This window comes from Herpailurus yagouaroundi, unplaced genomic scaffold, assembly GCF_014898765.1.
Source record: "Herpailurus yagouaroundi ecotype Mexico unplaced genomic scaffold, PumYag 188, whole genome shotgun sequence".
Taxonomy (NCBI): domain Eukaryota; kingdom Metazoa; phylum Chordata; class Mammalia; order Carnivora; family Felidae; genus Herpailurus; species Herpailurus yagouaroundi.
In genome coordinates this window covers 6,435,503-6,453,474 of record NW_024412419.1, presented here as the reverse complement: position 1 = coordinate 6,453,474, position 17,972 = coordinate 6,435,503, and the positions used below count along the sequence as shown (strand labels likewise).

At 39.6% G+C, this 17,972-nt stretch overlaps 1 protein-coding gene across 15 annotated transcripts in view; it reads left to right on the top strand.

Moving 5' to 3' along the window:
• KIDINS220 (kinase D interacting substrate 220) overlaps positions 1–17,972 on the top strand; it is a 103,063-nt gene that overhangs the window by 25,140 nt on the left and 59,951 nt on the right. For all 15 annotated transcript variants that reach the window (XR_005797096.1, XM_040496011.1, XM_040496015.1 and 12 more), the window contains 8 exons: positions 880–1,077; positions 3,343–3,441; positions 5,068–5,166; positions 6,443–6,541; positions 9,796–9,973; positions 13,851–14,015; positions 15,266–15,445; positions 16,270–16,435. Coding sequence is in view for 14 of the 15 variants with exons in the window: in XM_040496011.1 (XP_040351945.1) it covers positions 880–1,077; positions 3,343–3,441; positions 5,068–5,166; positions 6,443–6,541; positions 9,796–9,973; positions 13,851–14,015; positions 15,266–15,445; positions 16,270–16,435 (1,184 nt within the window). In the remaining variant the exon portion in view is untranslated. The remainder of the gene's footprint in view (positions 1–879; positions 1,078–3,342; positions 3,442–5,067; positions 5,167–6,442; positions 6,542–9,795; positions 9,974–13,850; positions 14,016–15,265; positions 15,446–16,269; positions 16,436–17,972) is intronic.

Genomic DNA, 17,972 nt, shown 5'->3' with positions numbered 1-17,972 from the left:
TACTTGCTGATCTTTTTAGTGCTGTGTCAAGAAAGAGTGTGATTCTTATGTGAAATTCATACCTTTCACTCTCCTTTTTTCTGCACTTTTTATCAAGTGGAAGAGTGGCTATTTCTATGATTTTTGACTTAAAGAATTTTAAAAGGCTATTCTATTTTAATATGTGAAACAACTGTGACTTAGTTTTAGGGGCTGGTCTAATAACTGAAATATTTCTATAAGGAAATTACATGATGTCTCAACATAGATCAATTTCTCAAGAAACAATTTTAATACTTTTGGTAACGGGTCAGTTTCTTCCATCAGATGATTTACTGTTATAAACTATACGTGCAGCTTTTAAAAGAACCACTAAAAATAAGACCATTTTTGAAAAATGTGGTTTCTAGGTCACTGTGAAAGGAGAATGTATTACACTTTATTGAAATATCCTATAGCTATCAGTTCATTGTCTTCAATGAATTTCACTTCAGTTTTTCATATAGGTTTTATTATAAACAATTCTTTGTTTGAAGCCCAATTAACTTTATTTTGGATTATTTAATTTAGAATGTGCTTAATTTTGAATCATCCCATCTCATCTCATTATATAGTGAGAGGGTCTGTTCATTGTCAGCAAATCCAATGTCAGATTATCATTTGAAGAATTGAATGTCATAACAGTCCTCTTGACTCGAGAATTAATGTATCTTCAAAAACAGAAAATATGCTTCCTGACCAATTTTGGTATGTGATTGGTTATTTATATTGGCATTTTATTATCAGAAATAACTGTTAATGATAGACTGTCTTTTTGAAAATACCAGTTTTATGATTATTGCATAAGTTATGTTTTCTAGAATGTACTGATTTCTTGGGCTTGTTTATATTTTGTTTTAGAATTCAATGACTGCACTGATTGTGGCAGTAAAAGGAGGCTACACTCAGTCAGTGAAGGAAATTTTGAAAAGAAATCCAAATGTAAATTTAACAGATAAGGATGGAAATACAGCTTTGATGATTGCATCAAAGGAGGGTCATACGGAGATTGTACAGGATCTGCTCGATGCTGGAACATACGTGAACATACCTGATAGGGTAGGTTACCTATTTCAGATTGGTCGTCTAGTGGTAACATGATGGAAGATTACCTTAGCTTCTCACACCTTTCAGGATTCTTCATGTATGTCATGCATTTGTTTTAAGATAAATTTTATTTCTGCCTTTAGAACTGAGGAGTTAACAACTATTCAATCTTTGTGGAAGGTGTTCTTTTTAATCTTTGTCAAATAATATTGTTACTGAAAATATCACATGTACGGTAACTGTCCTTGATGTATGTTACTGTCGTGTTGTTCGTGGCTGGTGTTACTCACTTCCCCAAGTTTTCAGGTACCACCTTTACACTTAAAATTTTCAAAATTGTACTCTTGCTCTACCCTCTTCTCAGAACTCTACACTTGTATATCCAACTCTGCTTGAACTCTGCTTGAATGTCTGCTGGGCTTTTAAGACTTAGGGCAAAGCAGATGACTTGTTTGTTTGGTTCATCCCAAGCCTGCTTTTCCTCCTGCCTCCAGCTCAGGAAATGGTGTCCCCATTCACCCTGTTGTTAAAGCCCCAAGTTCTCCACAGTAGCCTTGGCTTCTCTTCCTCACCTGCCACATCTGATTCTTCAGTGAGTCCCCTTGGTTCTACCTGCAGAGTGCATCCTGTACGTGTCTGCTTCCTTTCATTTCCCCTAGTACCTCCCGAGTCTCAGCCACCGTCTTCCCTTGTTACAGCAACAGCACCTTAACCGGGTTCTCTTTTGTCTCTAATGTATTCTCCATGCTGTGCTCAGAGTGACCTCTAAAGCAACAAATCTCATGTGTACTCCTTTATTTAAAGCCATCCACGGCTTCTCTTGCACTTAGGATAAATGTTACTGCTTTGGTTTGTGAACACCATAAGACATTGTCCTTGCCTGACTCTCTGTCCTCGTTTTGCAACACTTTAACCCTGTTTTAATAGGTTGCAGGCATATTAACGTTCTTCCCTTTCTTGAACACGCGATCTTGTTGTTGCTCTGGGACCTCTGCACCAGCTATGCTCTGTTGGGAATGCTGATCATCATGATCACTGTGTAGCTGTCTCCTCCTTGTCATTCTGACCTCAGCTTAACTATGAGTTCCTCAGAAAGATCTTCTCCAGTGACCCAATCCAAAGTAGCTGTCCAGTCACTTTCAATCATATCACTGTTATTTTAATTTATTTGCATGGCATTTGTCTGATTGTTTGTTTGTGTGTATTGTCTGTTGTCTGTTTGTCTCCTGTAGCCTATCAGTTCTTCTAGAGCTGGGACCTTTTTTGTCTTGTTTCCCAGTACCTAGAACAGTACATGGCACACAGTAAGCAATGAAATATTTACAATGTTTTATTAATTTACGAGTCTGGAGCCATATTAATGCTAACATTCTCACCTAAAGTTGGTTTGCCTTGGGTTTGTTTCTGCTTTTAATGTTGTAAAGATACTACTACACAGGGCGCTGAAGTCTGTAATCCTCAAGGACCTGCATCTTGATTTATAGCCCATTGAGGCCCACTAAGGATTGAGATGAACCACAGCCCATAGACTCACCCAACTCAAATCCCTGCAACTGATACGTAATTTAGAGTAAAAAAAAAAAAAAAAAAATTCTGCCCATTGCCAAAATAGCCATTTTACATTTGAAGTAGTAGAAGGGTATAATTAATACTGATCGTTGCTTGGTGAATATAATTTCAGGGCAAAGAGATGTCTTTATGAGGTAATGAACTTCATCTAAGCCTCATCGTGGGGAATGAGTCAGTCTTAGGCACTGTTAGCCTGTAATGCCAAATTGCCTAGAATGTAGATACTGGTCTGGGAACCGGCCTCTCCCTTAATTAAATGTGGTCGGTTATAGACCCACTGATGGCCCTCGCCCTACAAATCCCTTTTTTACAACCCATGACTTTTGTCACATAGAATTACTCCAACAATTTTGTATTATGTCATTTCTAAGTGTTCATTTGGTTCGTTGACAGCTATGGTGTCATTTTATTTAATTTACACTTAGAATGGGAGGTCTTCTTCAAAGAGAATGGCTTATCGTTCTGGGTGACTTGTCTTTCTCAACTTTTGTCCTGGAATTTCAGAGTCCTCATTTTGAGGTATAACCTTCTCTTGCTCTCAGGGCCCTTAATGTTAGGTGTTAATATTAGTTAACTAAAATTTTTCTCTTGAGTTACTCTTTTATCCAAGAAATTTTCAGAGCAATATCTGTTAGTATACGATGAACCTTAACTTCAAAGCAGTGTTTATTTGTTCTTGTCAGTTTGCCTTTTTTTTTGTCTTTTCAGAGTGGAGATACCGTGTTGATTGGTGCTGTCAGAGGTGGTCATGTAGAAATCGTTCGAGCACTTCTCCAGAAATATGCTGATATCGACATTAGAGGACAGGTGTGTGTGTGTGTGTGTGTGTTATCTGTGCTGCTACCTCTGAGCATAATTAGTTGTACGTGTCGACTGATCCTAATGTCATTCTTCTAATTTTTCTATGAAGATAAACATCTAGACCCTATGATATTTAATGGATGCCTATATTAAGTTTCACTGCCATTCTTACAGAATTTCTCCATTAACATCATATTAGATGACATTAGAGCATGTTAGAAGCTCATATTTTTCAAACACGCCTCTTTTATTAATGTGTAAATATATTCAATCCTGAAATTAGTAGTTTATGAGACAGTTGCTGGTACTTTGAATGCATGTAATTTATTTATTCTGTTTAGTACTTTCCCTCTGTTCTGCCTTTTCCCTCCATATGTTGTTCTTCTATTCTTGCGGTTTCTCTTCTCCTTCCCTGTTCTGTTTGCCTTTCCTAGGACCACTTGATAGTGCCTGTGGACTTTGCTTAAGCCATAGCTCACAGAGCTACAAATTACAAATTACTAATGCTAGGTAAAGGCTCCCCTAAAGTTGTGAATTTAGCCAATATTTTAAGAGATTTAGGTTAAAAAAATCTGTACTTAACCCATTTTGTTGTTGGACAGTCTACACTTCTGCTCAGCTTTTCCTTGTATCCAAATCCATTAAAAAAATGTTTATTTATTTACTTATTTTGAGAGAGAAAGAGGGAGGGAGGGAGGGAGGGAGGGAGAGAGAGAGAGAGAGAGAGAGAGAGAGAGAGAGAGGATCCCAAGCAGGCTCCACACTGTCAACGCAGAGCCTGACTTGGAGCTTGATCTCTCCAACCGTGAGATCATGATCTGAGCCGAAATCAAGAGTCTGATGCTTAACCAACTGAGCCACCTGGGTGCCCCCAAATCCATTAAAATTTTTTTTTTACCATTTATTTTTGAGAGACAGAGCATGAGTGGGTGAGAGGCAGAGAGAGAGAGGGAAACACAGAATCCGAGGCAGGCTCCAGGCTCTGAGCTGTCAGCACAGAGCCCAATATGGGGCTTGAACCCACAAACTGTGAGATCATGACCTGAGCCGAAGTCAGACCCTTAACTGAGCCGCCCAAGCGCCCCTCCATTTTTAAATCAAACTAATAAAATATTATGCCAAATGCTGTGAGGGACTTAACATGGAATCCTTGGCTGTAAGAAACACCATATTTTAGGGAGGTTTTACTTTGTTTTGTTTATGTTTTTGTGTTTTGCATAAACATATAAAGTGATGCCTTTTGATAGAAGATGGTACATGATTGATTGCTTAATGAAAGGTTCGAGTGTAAGAGTCTTGAGTTGGGGAAAGAGGGCATTCAGGCTTTTGAGAGCAGGTAGAATTTGAGTAAGATTTGAAAGATGGGTTGGATTTAGATAGGTAGAGAAAAGGAAGACTGGTATTTCAGGCAAGGACAGTGGAATAATAGGATGAGAAAATTCAAGAAAATGAGCAAGTGAAAGACTACTTCTTAGCTGCTGAACAGATAAGGGTTGATATTCTTTCCTGTTTGTTGGTAAGATCTCTTAATGCTTTCTGGCAGAAATGTTAAAAATGATGTTTTATGTTTACAAGTAGCAGTTTCCCAATATTGTATCTTATATGAAGTGATGATTTTTTTCTATTTTGTAGGACAACAAAACTGCTTTATATTGGGCTGTAGAGAAAGGAAATGCGACGATGGTGAGAGATATCTTACAGTGCAATCCTGACACTGAAATATGCACAAAGGTATCAAGACCCAGTGCAGAATGTTTGCTGATTTTTTTCAGTCATCGGTGTTTGATGTTAGAATTATGCTGATTTTACTGGCAATAGTCTATATCAAATTAGGCAGTAATTTTGTATCCTTTCGGAAGTTGTGTATTCACAGGAAAATACAGTGTGTAATTTGTTACTTTTTAATTAAACACTTTCAGAAAATACAATATCAGCTATTCACAAATTGTAGACAGGTCATTTCCTCAATCCTTTTATGCTCTTGTTTGGAATGCAGATCATATTTCCTTTTAAAAGACCAAGGTGGGTGGTTCTTGGTTCCCCAAACCAGTTGCTTTAGTCTATTTTACTTAAATCATGTGAAAAATATAAAACTTGGTAAGACTTTAGCGACTGTATTTGGCTTTATGTGTAATAGTTTTCCGTGGGGAAATATATCTGGGATTCTGGATCGAGGTGGCAGGCCTTCCTAGTGAATAAACACACTTTGGAGTTACTACCCTTATACTTCTATTTTATCTGCTGCGGATTGGGACCAGCCTCTTTCTGTCCTGATTTTGGTAACATCAGTGCCCTAGGACAGAAAGTTTCCTGGGTTACCTTTTGATTTATGGGTGGCTCCTAGATAATCTTTTTTTTTTGGACCTATGTGACGACCACTGTGACCTTATGTGGGTTCTGACCAAGCTTCTGTTTTCCTAATTCAACGCTGAGCTATGTATGGTCTCTTCTTATTTCCCTCAGTTTGATTTTGAAAAAAATCATGAACTTTTTTGAGGTTTTCCAGACGCATGCTGTTTGTATCAAATTGTTATCCCTGTTACACACGGGTCCTTAGGTGCATAGAGATCTGAAGTGACGCTGGTAAAGATTTCTGGAAAATCTAGACACTGGCGGGCCTGGACACTGGCTGAGCTGTGGGTCAGTTGGGAAGATGGTGAGAACGGGACGTAGTCTCTGGCGGTGCTGCCCAGATGTCAGTGGTGGAGCCTGGGGTACGGCCACATCAGCGAGGGGCAGGGCACTGTCGCCAGAAATGGCTGACGAGTCGCTGGGCCATATTCCCATTCCCATGTCTCTGAGTGACACCAGATGATTTCGATACAAATGATTGGTGGTGAAAGGCAGTTTTCTTACTAGTTTCTGTGGCTACGTTTTTTTGAGGGCATTGGCGATATGGTCTGGTACCACAGTCAGACAGTTGAATTCTTACACGTGCATTTACAGGACTTTAAACACGTAGGAGTAACGCTGTTAATCTGGCAAAACTTCTTATCTGTGCCTGCAGGATGGTGAAACACCGCTTATAAAGGCCACCAAGATGAGAAATATCGAGGTAGTGGAGCTGTTGCTAGATAAAGGAGCTAAAGTATCGGCCGTGGATAAGGTAAGACATCTGCGCAGAGAACGCTCTTTGGAAGGCTGTTGCTAGCCTGACCTAAATAGTTGCTGGACTTAGAGGGGGGCTGGTTTCATTTTGCGGAGGGAGAGGTTACTTGCTAGGGATATCTCTTTGGGGTTTTGGTGCCGTGATCTCTTCTTGGCTGTTCTGATAGCGTGCTGCAGAGTGGGCAGACCTAGTGTGCTGTTAAAGAGGCCGCTTCAGATTTTCCTTCCGTTGCTCATGCCGGTTCTGGTGAGCTGCCGCCGACCACCATCCGAGGAGGACGTCATCTGATGTAGAGCCTGGTTGCAGATAAACAGGAGGAAAGAATTTAAGGGGCTGGAGAAAATAGGCTCAGAGCAGGCTGGCATTTATGTCCACTAACAGGAGGTAACAGGTGCTGCTGCGTCCTCACCATAATTCTTTTAGAGAAATGTTCGTAGTTTTTTAAAGTTTATTTATTTATTTTGAGAGAGTGAGAGGCAGAGTGAGAGGGAGAGAGAGAATCCCAAGCAGGCTCCACACTGTCAGCACAGAGCCCGATGCAGGGCTCAATTCCACAAACTGTGAGATCATGACCTGAACTGAAATCAGGAGTCGGACACTTAACTGACTAAGCCATCCAGGCGCCCCCATAGTTTGTTTCCTTTTACTCTTTACTTATTTTTGAGAGAGAGAGAGAGAGAGAGAGAGAGAGAGAGCGCGAGTGGGGAAGGAACAGAGAAAGAGGGAGACAGAGAATCCAAAGCAGGCTCCAGGCTCTGAGCTGTCAGTGCTGCACCCGATGCGGAGCTTGAACTCATGAACCGCAAGTTCATGACCTGAGCTGAAGTCGGATGCTTCACCGACCGAGCCACCCAGGTGCCCTCATCAAGTGCCCCCATAGTAAATTTAACTTGAAATTGCTTAATACTTTATATAGAATTAATCCCCAGTTTGAGTTTGGTTTCATTTTAAATGGAGTTCTTTTCTAATTTCAACTGATTCCCTCCCATAAAACGAGTGAATTGATTTCTGTACAAAGTAAGAGATATTATAAGTTTTTCCATCTAAATGTATGATATGATTTGGGCTCTCCTAATCCATAATAGACTGAAGTTTATCTTCCTATTATTCATGAGACAATTAAACAAAAAAAAACAATCAATATGTATTAGTATTTTATTTTATCAAGAAAACGCCACTGTTTCAGGAAAAACATAACAAAAAATCTTCCCACCCATCATTACCACATTTATATAATGTCATATAAAAGGAAGGAAACTTTAATGTTGAAAATTAGGAATGACAGAAAGTCAAAGAAGAGATTTTGAAATTGAATATATTTAGGTTTATAGAAAACTTCCTGTATTGGCTGTTTTTCTCATTCTGCTGTTACTTGTTTCTGGTTCTGATTCCCTAATTTACAATAAGGAACCCACTGGATTAAGTGCCCTTTAAGATTCCACATGGCCTCATTAATTCTGTAACATGCCACTTATAAATATTTGTTGCATACTCACTAATAGATTTCCTGAAGTTCTCGGTCTCGACATCCTTGTGTGTGTGCCCTGCCTCGAGTCAGCACACACTTGTGACAGGCACACGTGATACTTGGGGCGGTTGTTCGCTCATTCAGCACACACTTACTGAGGATGGGTAAGGTGGTGGTGTGCTAGAATTTGGAATACAAACCTGTAAAAGTCTTGATCCTGGCTCTTCGTAGAGGATTTCATAAAGATACACTAAGAATGAAGACTAATGCTATTTCCACCTAGCCTATCAGAGATCTCCGTTTTTCTTCTGCACATTGGCTGCAGGTGTTAATATCTTCCCTGTCTTCCCTGAATTTTCAGAAACCTTGTGTCTGGCAGAAGTGACACAAATGATATTTCTACCTTCTCACAGATTTGGGGATAAGAAATGGGGTTCAGGTGGGGAAATAAAATGATGAAATCTGATGCCGATGTGTTTGGTTTGAGGGCCGATAAGACATTCAGGACGCCATGACCAGTAGGCATTGGGAAGTATAGGACTAGAATTTGGGCAAGAAATCAAGACTAGTGGTCAGAATTTGGCAGTTAGTTACCAAGAGATAAGAATTGCATGGGTGTGACTAAGGTCATCAATGGGAAGAAAGATCAAACCTGAGGTCAAAACTTTACTTACGGAGTGTGTCACATCCTACTTAGTTTTATAGTTTGGATATTTATCTGATTTTTCCTGTTATGTTGTCAGCTGTTTAAGATCAGGGACTATTTTGTCTTCGAACCCCCCAAGTGCCCAGCTGGTACCTTACTTGCATGGAGTGAGTTCAGAACATAGTTATTGTGCCATGTGTTTAGGATGTAGAAAGAGAATCTAGAAATGGAAGCAGGAGACCCAAAGCAGAAGATGAAAGTCAAAATCAAGACAAGGTTGTGCCATAGAAGCTATAGGAAGAATACTGCAGGTCATTTTCATTTAGTGTTTCTAGAGAGATCAGGGTTGACGAGAACTGAGAATGTCATTTGTTAACTGGATCAACGTCTTTAAGAGATGGTGTTTGTGAAGTAAAAAGTGGGAGAACACATCACGGACCTAAGGTTTTTGTTTTGTTTTGTTTTGTTTGTTTGTTTTTACACGTTTTCATGAGTGTTGGATGTGAGTACAAATGTGATTAGAGATTCTAATACGGGAAGAAGGTAGGTTGATGGGCTGATGTAGGGAGGAGAGCAGGAGAGGTTGCACTGGCCGGAGAAGGGCGCACAGAGTATGGTAGGGCTCCAAGGGAGAGAACTGCAGGACAGAGTTGAGGGCTTCACATGATGGAGGCTGGTTGGCAAAGGGCATGGGAGCAGGTGAGATCACTCGTGTTAGATGGGGTATCAGTATAGGCTGTGAAGCTTTCTCGACAAATGCAGAAGAAAGTTGTGCGATAGGGTAGAAATTAGTTGAGGAAAGTGAAGGACGTTGTGGACAAATAAATGTTTGGATGAAGGCTGGTAGTGGATCGGCGAAGAGAGCCTGTTGCTTCTCTGTCAGTGGGTTGAGGGGAGGGGAGAAGAATGACTTTGTTCTCCAGGGCTGTGGGAGAAAGACTACCCAAGAAGAGCTAGGTAGGGAGCTAGAGAAAGAAATTACAGAGAAGGTAGAGATAAAAATTCAGACTTATTCCCTCTGTCTGAAAAACAGGAGAAGTTCAGATTTTTCATTATTTTACAAAACATGAAAATTGTTACTCTGTATGTGTTACATGGAAAATACATGAAAGTTCAAGTTTCCTGCCTATTTTACAGAAAGGAGACACGCCTTTGCATATTGCTATCCGTGGGAGGAGTCGCAAACTGGCAGAACTTCTTTTAAGAAATCCCAAAGATGGAAGGTTACTTTATAGGCCCAACAAAGCAGGCGAGACTCCCTACAACATTGACTGTAGCCATCAAAAAAGTATTTTAACTCAGATATTCGGAGCCAGTAAGTATTGGGTTTTGTTCCTGACTGAGCTTTGAAAAAATGAATGTGACATGAAAGTTAAGGGGCCCATAGCAGTTTGGCATTTATCACTTCACTGGAGATTGTGAAAGTTGAGGAAGCTATTACTTTGCTGTGGAAAAATACTCCTTCCTGCCGAAAGCTCTTCTGCATTGTCCTGCAGTGTCTACATCGAGTACATCCAGAGTCAGCAGTCAACGTTTAAGACCTCTGAAAGTCTAGCCTGCTTTTCTAAAAATCTCCCTGTTCTCCTAGGCGCACTTCGTGTTTTTACCAAAACATGCCCTGTTTTCCGTGCAGCCTGACCGCTTAGAGTTCCCCGTGTTTGCTCGTGTTCTGCCTGCCACAGGTCTGTCCTCTCCATTCCCAGGAACGTCCCTTACCTGTCAGTCTTCTTTCTCCAAGGCTCCTGTCATTTCTCCGCTTCTCAGTGACGTTTTAACTGATCTGCCTCACCAGGCAAAGTTTTTCCTAGTTTGAATACTTAAGCATTTTTATGTTTCCTTTTTTAATACTTATTATACCTGGCCTTTTATTTTATTAGAATTTTCTCCCTTCAGATTCTAAGTTCTTCAGGATAGGAACTATCTCTTCTTATCTTTATGTCCTCTGTAACATCTAGCATAATGGTTTGAATATTGTACTAAAATAGTTTTTGATTGAAAAGAAAGTACATGCACATATAATCATTCATATGTGGTGTTTTGAAATATGGAACAATTTTCTACTAGAATTAAGAGAAACAAGCAGGAGATAGTAGAATCCCACCACCTTGTAGTTGAGCTTCTTACTTAGATACTGTTTTTACGTATGATTCTATTGTATTGAGTTCTTGTATTTTAAAATACTTTTTAAAAAAATATTTTTATTTATTTTGAGAGAGAGAGAGAGAGAGAGAGAGACAGAACACAAACGGTGAGGGGCAGAGAGAGAGACAGAGAATCTGAAGCAGGCTCCAGTCTCTGAGCTGTCAGCACAGAGCCCAACACGGGGCTAGAGCCCACGGACCGTGAGATCATGATGTGAGTGAAGTCAGACGCTTAACTGACTAAGCCACCCAGGCGCCCCTAAAATATTGTTTTCTAATTATAATAATGCACACACATTAAATTTCTAGAATAAAGATACAAATATAGTAGAAAGTATAAATTTCCCATTGTCCCCTATCTCTTAATTCATAACTGTTTGAATGACTTAACAGGATTTTCTATACATTTCTAAAAATGTTTTATGCTACATATACAGCCTTAAAAAGTAATAATTGGGTCATACCCATATTATAAAAGTTTTAAATAATTAACTATATTTAAAAGCTAATGTATATATATTAAAAGCTACAGTAAACATCTTTGTACACATATCCATTAACTTTTATTTTTAGGATTATTTTCTTAGAATAAATGCCCCGAAGTAGAATTGGCAAGTCAGTGGAGGCTCACAGTGTTGGTAGATTTTTCATATGGTTATAACAATTTCTTCTGCCTCAGGCCATATCGTGCATTTCCCCATAACCTTGCGAATGCTAGATATCTCCAGCCTCCTTAGTCTATGCTAATCAGATCAATGAGAGAAAAGAATCTCCTGTAATTTGCAGTATAAAATGATTAGTGAGATTGAGATCTTTTCTTATGTTCATAGGCCATTCGTAGTTTTGCCCTTTTCCTCTTTGTATCCTTTGCCTACTTTCCTCTTGAGTTTTTGATAGTTTTTAAAAATTGGTTTTAAGCGTCTTTGTGTGATATAGATATTGACCCTGGGTCCATCCTATATGCTGCACCCCTCTCCCAGCTTCTTCCTTGTTTATAGTGATGGGGTTTTTATTCCTCATCTAACAGTTACGCAGTTTTGTAGTGTATTTGTCAGTCTTTTCCTGCAGTTCTGGCCTCAGTATTATATTGAGAAAGGCCTTTTCCATGCACTGATTTAAAACATTTTTACCCTATATCTTCTTCTAGCATTTTTATGGTTTCACCTTTTGCATTTAATATTTTAATATTTCAAAAACTTACTTTTATGAGGTATGAGATGTATAGAGTTTTCATTTTATTTTTTAAAAAATAGATGGCTCATGCACTGTTGGTTTGAATGCAAACTGGCGCAGCCGCTCTGGAAAACAGTGTGGAGGTTCTTCAAAAAATTAAAAATAGATCTACCCTAAGACCCAGCAATAGCACTGCTAGGAATTTACCCAAGGGATACAGGAGTGCTGATGCAGAGGGGCACTTGTACCCCAATATTTATAGCAGCACTTTCAACAATAGCCAGATTATGGAAAGAGCCTAAATGTCCATCAACTGACGAATGGATACAGAAGATGTGGTTTATATGTACAATGGAATACTACTTGGCAGTGAGAAAGAATGAAATCCTGCCATTTACAGCAACATGGAATGAACTGTAGGGTATTATGCTAAGTGAAATAAGTCAGTCAGAGAAAGACAGATCCCATATGTTTTCACTCATGTGGAACTTGAGAAACTTAACAGAAGACCATGGGGGAAGGAAGGGGGAAAAGAAGTTACAAACAGAGAGGGAGGGAGGCAAACCATAAGAGACTCTTAAATACTGACAACAAACTGAGGGTGGATGGGGGGTGGGGGAGAGGGGAAAGTGGGTGATGGGCGTGGAGGAGGGCACTTGTTGGGATGAGCACTGGGTGTTGTATGGAAGCCAATTTGAAAATAAATTATATAAAAAAGTAAAAATAAATAAAAAATAAAAAATAGATGGTTCGCCTCTCCCAGCATCACTTGCTAATTCCTCCCTCGTCCACTGGTTTGAAATGCCACTTAGCTCTACGGTGCTCTAATTGTTATAGCTTTGTCGTGTTTTTTTTATTCTCCAGAAACAACTACTCTTTCTCTGGTAGTCTTTTAATATTTTTTCTTAGCTATACTTACGTGTTCTGACTTTTCAATTTTTAAAAAATTTCTGTGGGATTTTGATTGGAATTGTCTCAAAGTGATAAATTAATTTGGTGAGAATTGCTGTCTTGAAGTCATCGAACCTTTCTGCCTGGAGCCATACGATGTCTCTCTTTCTCGGATTACTGTACTCTTCAGTGACTTTTAATAGCTTCTTTCTATAGGTATTGCACATATTAAATTTATTCCTATGTGCTAGTTTGTGTTTTAATCATTTTATTGATTCTAAAATGTACATTGTTCCCCATTTTAACATCTCTGAAATTGAAATGTGTCTTACAATTGATGGATGAGAGAGCATTGTGTCATAATTTGGCAACACGTTTTTCTTTCTTAGTTGTACATGATAATGATGCATCTTTTTTTTTTTTTTAATTTTTTTTTTTCAACATTTATTTATTTTTAGGACAGAGACAGACAGAGCATGAACGGGGGAGGGGCAGAGAGAGAGGGAGACACAGAATCGGAAACAGGCTCCAGGCTCTGAGCCATCAGCCCAGAGCCCGACGCGGGGCTCGAACTCACAGACCGTGAGATCGTGACCTGGCTGAAGTCGGACGCTTAACCGACTGCGCCACCCAGGCGCCCCTTTTTTTTTTTCAATATATGAAATTTATTGTCAAATTGGTTTCCATACAACACCCAGTGCTCATCCCAAAAGGTGCCCTCCTCAATACCCATCACCCACCCTTCCCTCCCTCCCACCCCCCATCAACCCTCAGATGATGCATCTTACAGTAAGCAGGTAGGTATCTTAAGTTCAATGAAATACGGTATTTAAGAATTAGTACCTTTGAACCTATTACACAGGTCTAACCATTTAAAATAAGGCTTTTTTCCTAATGAAATCAATAATCGATAAATGAGACTTAATGTTGCTTTCTAGTGGTAGTGTCTGTTTTTAATGTAAGGAAATGGTGTGTTTATAATTACAGGACACTTGTCTCCTACTGAGACCGACGGTGACATGCTCGGTTACGACTTGTATAGCAGTGCCCTGGCAGACATTCTCAGTGAGCCTACCATGCAGCCGCCCATCTGTGTGGGGCTGTATGCACAGTGGGGAAGTGGCAAATCCTTCTTACTCAAGAAACTAGAAGGTAAAGGGCATGCTTGTACAAAGTCTGTATGTATAGTGAGGTTTCCTTCGGTGTTTTTTCTGAAGTAAAGACAAAATAGATTTTTATGTATGGGTGTGTGTGTCGCACAGTTTACTACATTGAACGTTTTATTGCCCTCCAGTTGATCCTGCACACGATCATTTGATTTCTCTTCCTAAAACAAAATCCAGTTGTGTTATAATACGCTTAAGACCCCTTGGTAGCAGATTTTCTGCATGTGCTATTTATTGTTATTTTTATTTTTATTAAGTAAGCTGCATGCCCCACTTGGGGCTTGAACTCATGACCCCGAGATCAAGAGTTGCCTGTTTCCCCCACTGAGCCAGCCAGGCAGGCGTCCCTGCATGTGGTATTTATAATCGTCCTATTCAGAGCCCGTCTTAAACTTGTCAGTTAGCATGGCACACCCACCAGCACTGCCTCTCGTGGGGCCCCGTGCTGTGGGCACAGTCACAAGGGCTGTTGCTCTTGCAAGAAGTCTTCACTTTTCCTGGGTTGTTCCCTCTGTTAGGAGCTTCATAGACAACCCCCCCCCCCCACCGGCCCCCACCAGCCTTTTGATTGGCAAAATCTTACTCATTCCTCAAGGGCAGGTTTCAGTATTACCTATTAATTTTTTACCAGGTTTTGTGGAAGGAATGACTTGTTTAGGGCTCATTTGGGCTCCGCACACACCTTGATTCTTAAATGTGATTGGAGGGAGAAGGGGTGAGGAGGAGAGAGGAAGGGTCATGATGTGTAGTTTGAAGACACATAGCAAAGTAATGTTTTTCAGTTTTGGGCATGGAAATAATACCTTTTTTATTGCTTATGTAATACAAACCACAAAAAATAAATATCAACAAAATCTTGACAAATGGGAATATATGAAAGGATGTGTGCACCGTCAGTGTGCAGCAGGAGAGCAGGTGAGACCAGGGTGGGTGTGCCCCTAGGGAAGGAGGCTTGGAGGCTTATCTGAGGAGAACTTTGGCTAAAATGGTTAAGTAGCAGCACTCTATATAGGGGGTTAGTAAGTGCCCGATATATGTCTATACTGAAAATGTGAACATTTCAAATTCAGTTTGAAGTTGTATTTCTTAAAAAACTTGGAGGGAAAGAAAAAAACTACACCTGAAGCTAATATCACACTGCATGTTGACTAGCTGGATTTAAGTAAAAACCTGGAGGAAAAAAAAGTTGCGTTTCTTAAACAAAACAGGACTGAGGCCTTCTTATTTCTCTTTCAGATGAAATGAAGACTTTTGCCGGACAACAGATCGAGCCCCTTTTTCAGTTTTCCTGGCTTATAGTATTTCTGACTTTGCTGCTCTGTGGAGGGCTCGGTTTACTGTTTGCTTTTACAGTTGACCTGAATCTTGGAATAGCAATATCATTGAGCTTCTTGGCTCTCTTATATATATTTTTTAGTAAGTTTTTGCTTTTTGTTTTTTTCCCAAAAATAGAGACAATGTCAAAACTCATTGTTTTATTTAAAAGAGTATCTGTATCTCTTAAATATATCTATGTTTATAAAATATAAAATATTATCTATAGTTCTTAAATATTATCCATATCCCTCCTCTAAGTGATTTTCATAATTAAGTGAGAAAAGGGATCTTTTTGCTATTTTAGAAGTTGGCCCAGAGGAACATTGTCCACCACCTGGCCGGAGTAGCTGGGAACGCTGGTGGAGCGCTCGTTAATATTGAAGCAGAACTATAATTTGTTACACTCGCTTTTTAATATGTTAATGAATTACTGTATTTAAGTCTTGTTTGAAAGCGAGTCTTCATAGCCGTCACTGGCATGCTCTCGGGCATTTTGATCATGACTGTGATCTTTATTTTATCTAAAAACAAAGTAAATAAAACGTAGTCCTGTTCTTGGGGGATATCATCAGTTGTAAAAGAGGAAATAGATTCCCTGTCAGAGGAGCCGGTGGTGTAAAAAAATGATAAACCCCAAGTCATGTACATTTGAGTCTGAACTAAGTGATATGTTTCTGTTTAAGGCATTATCTTTCTGATTGTGTTTCTTACGTCATATTTGAGTGAGTTTACTTTTCCGTTTTCCACGTACCTTCTCTATGTCGGTTACTCGGTTGAGGACTCCTTTGAGGAGGCTAGGAGATAGCCTGGCACCAGGGAAAGTCATGTACGCCTACCTCCCGTTGCTTGATATTTGACAATTTGAGAAAAGAGGCTGCTTGAGTAATGACTGTCAAATAATTGCTTAATCGTTTACTTTTTAGTCGTCATTTACTTTGGTGGCCGGAGGGAAGGAGAGAGTTGGAATTGGGCCTGGGTCCTCAGCACCAGATTGGCGAGACACATCGGCTACTTGGAGCTGCTCCTCAAGTTGATGTTTGTGAACCCGCCTGAGCTGCCGGAGCAAACCACGAGAGCTTTACCTGTGAGGTGAGTTGGTCCCGTGATGAAAGTAGTTTTGGATAAGATGAAGCAAAAATGAAGTGTTTGAGCAAAAATGCCTCATCTCTCAGCGTACGTTCCAAAAAACATTGGTTTCGTGAATTTTTTATGTGAGAAATAAAACAACATGTCCTGGTTGAGTGGGTTTGAGAGACACTTCATGTCGTACCTTCCTCTTGTACATAAAAGGATCGGAGACCTTTTATCCTAAAAAAACCTGGTTAACTTTGATTTAGCAAATTTTTTCAGAGCATAAACCTTTCCCCGGGGGGGGGGCGGCCCCCCCGTTTATGACACCTTTTCCATCCTTTGGGGACACTTTGAAGAGAGTGCAGGACCTAGGATGGGTCCTGGCATCCCCTTGCTTTAGCACGTAACCGTGGCAACACAGCACGCTCTCTGAGCAGCTCTTTTCTCGCCTGTGGAAATATATTGACTTGCCTGTCTAAAGTTATTACTATCAAATGGAAATGCATGAGAGAACAGTTCAGAAATGGTGGAAAACATGTATGTCAAGAATAAAGGAAAAGTGGAAGGCTCCAGGGGAACGTCAAGTGAAAAACAAAGTACAGAATTGAAAGCCAAAGGAATTCAATAGGAATCAGCAGAATATTTAAATGTATATGAAATGATGAAGAATTTTAAAATTATTTTAAGATAAAATGTGTAATCTAAGAGGAAAATAATTGGGCCAACCCAGATGAAACATTGAAGCTATGAATATAAGAGACAAAAATAAAGGCAAAAACTTATGTGTAATTAGCATATATGATTAGATATTAGGAGAAGGATTTATAGATGAAAAGGTAAAATTAAAAAGTTAAGAAAACATACAGAGTAGAATGAAATAATTGGGGGAAACATTTTTACAGAAAATATATTTTAAATTAATGAGATGGTATTTTTTTTAAAGTCTGAACAATTAAAATAGCATAAAACAAGGTCACACAGTATAGTACAGTGGGGTCTTGATTGTATTTGAAAGCACTGCTTCTCTACTGTGTTGAGATGGACATTTAATTTAGGGATGGCAGGGGAGAAAGGAACAGATACAGAAATCATATCCACCCAGAGGGTCAGGAGGCAAACAACTCAGTTATTTCAAAGAACAACTGTGAAAAGCATATTTTACAACTTATTTTTAAATCCCTGGGAAACGTTTAAGCTGTAAATAAAGCATTCTAAAACTTGAGTTTCGAAATGGCATTTAATTCTTAACAACTGTAGGATTCTCTCCACTTTCTGATCTCTCTGTTGGCACTTAGCACACTTTGGGCAGCTCTTTTGGCTGTGTCCTTTTCAGTCAGCGTGCCCGCGACCTGTTGAGACAGACGTCTGATGCTTTGTCGGAACTCTGTCGCCTCTTGCTACCCTGCTGCTTTCAGTGAGAATTAACGTCCTATAACTCTGCTACATTTAGCTTTGGTTATTGCCTTTTCCTGGGACAAGTATGTAAGATGTTAGAAGTGGTCGATCCCTAATTACAAGTCCTTTTTCCTCCTCAGAACTTTATTTTATTAAAAAA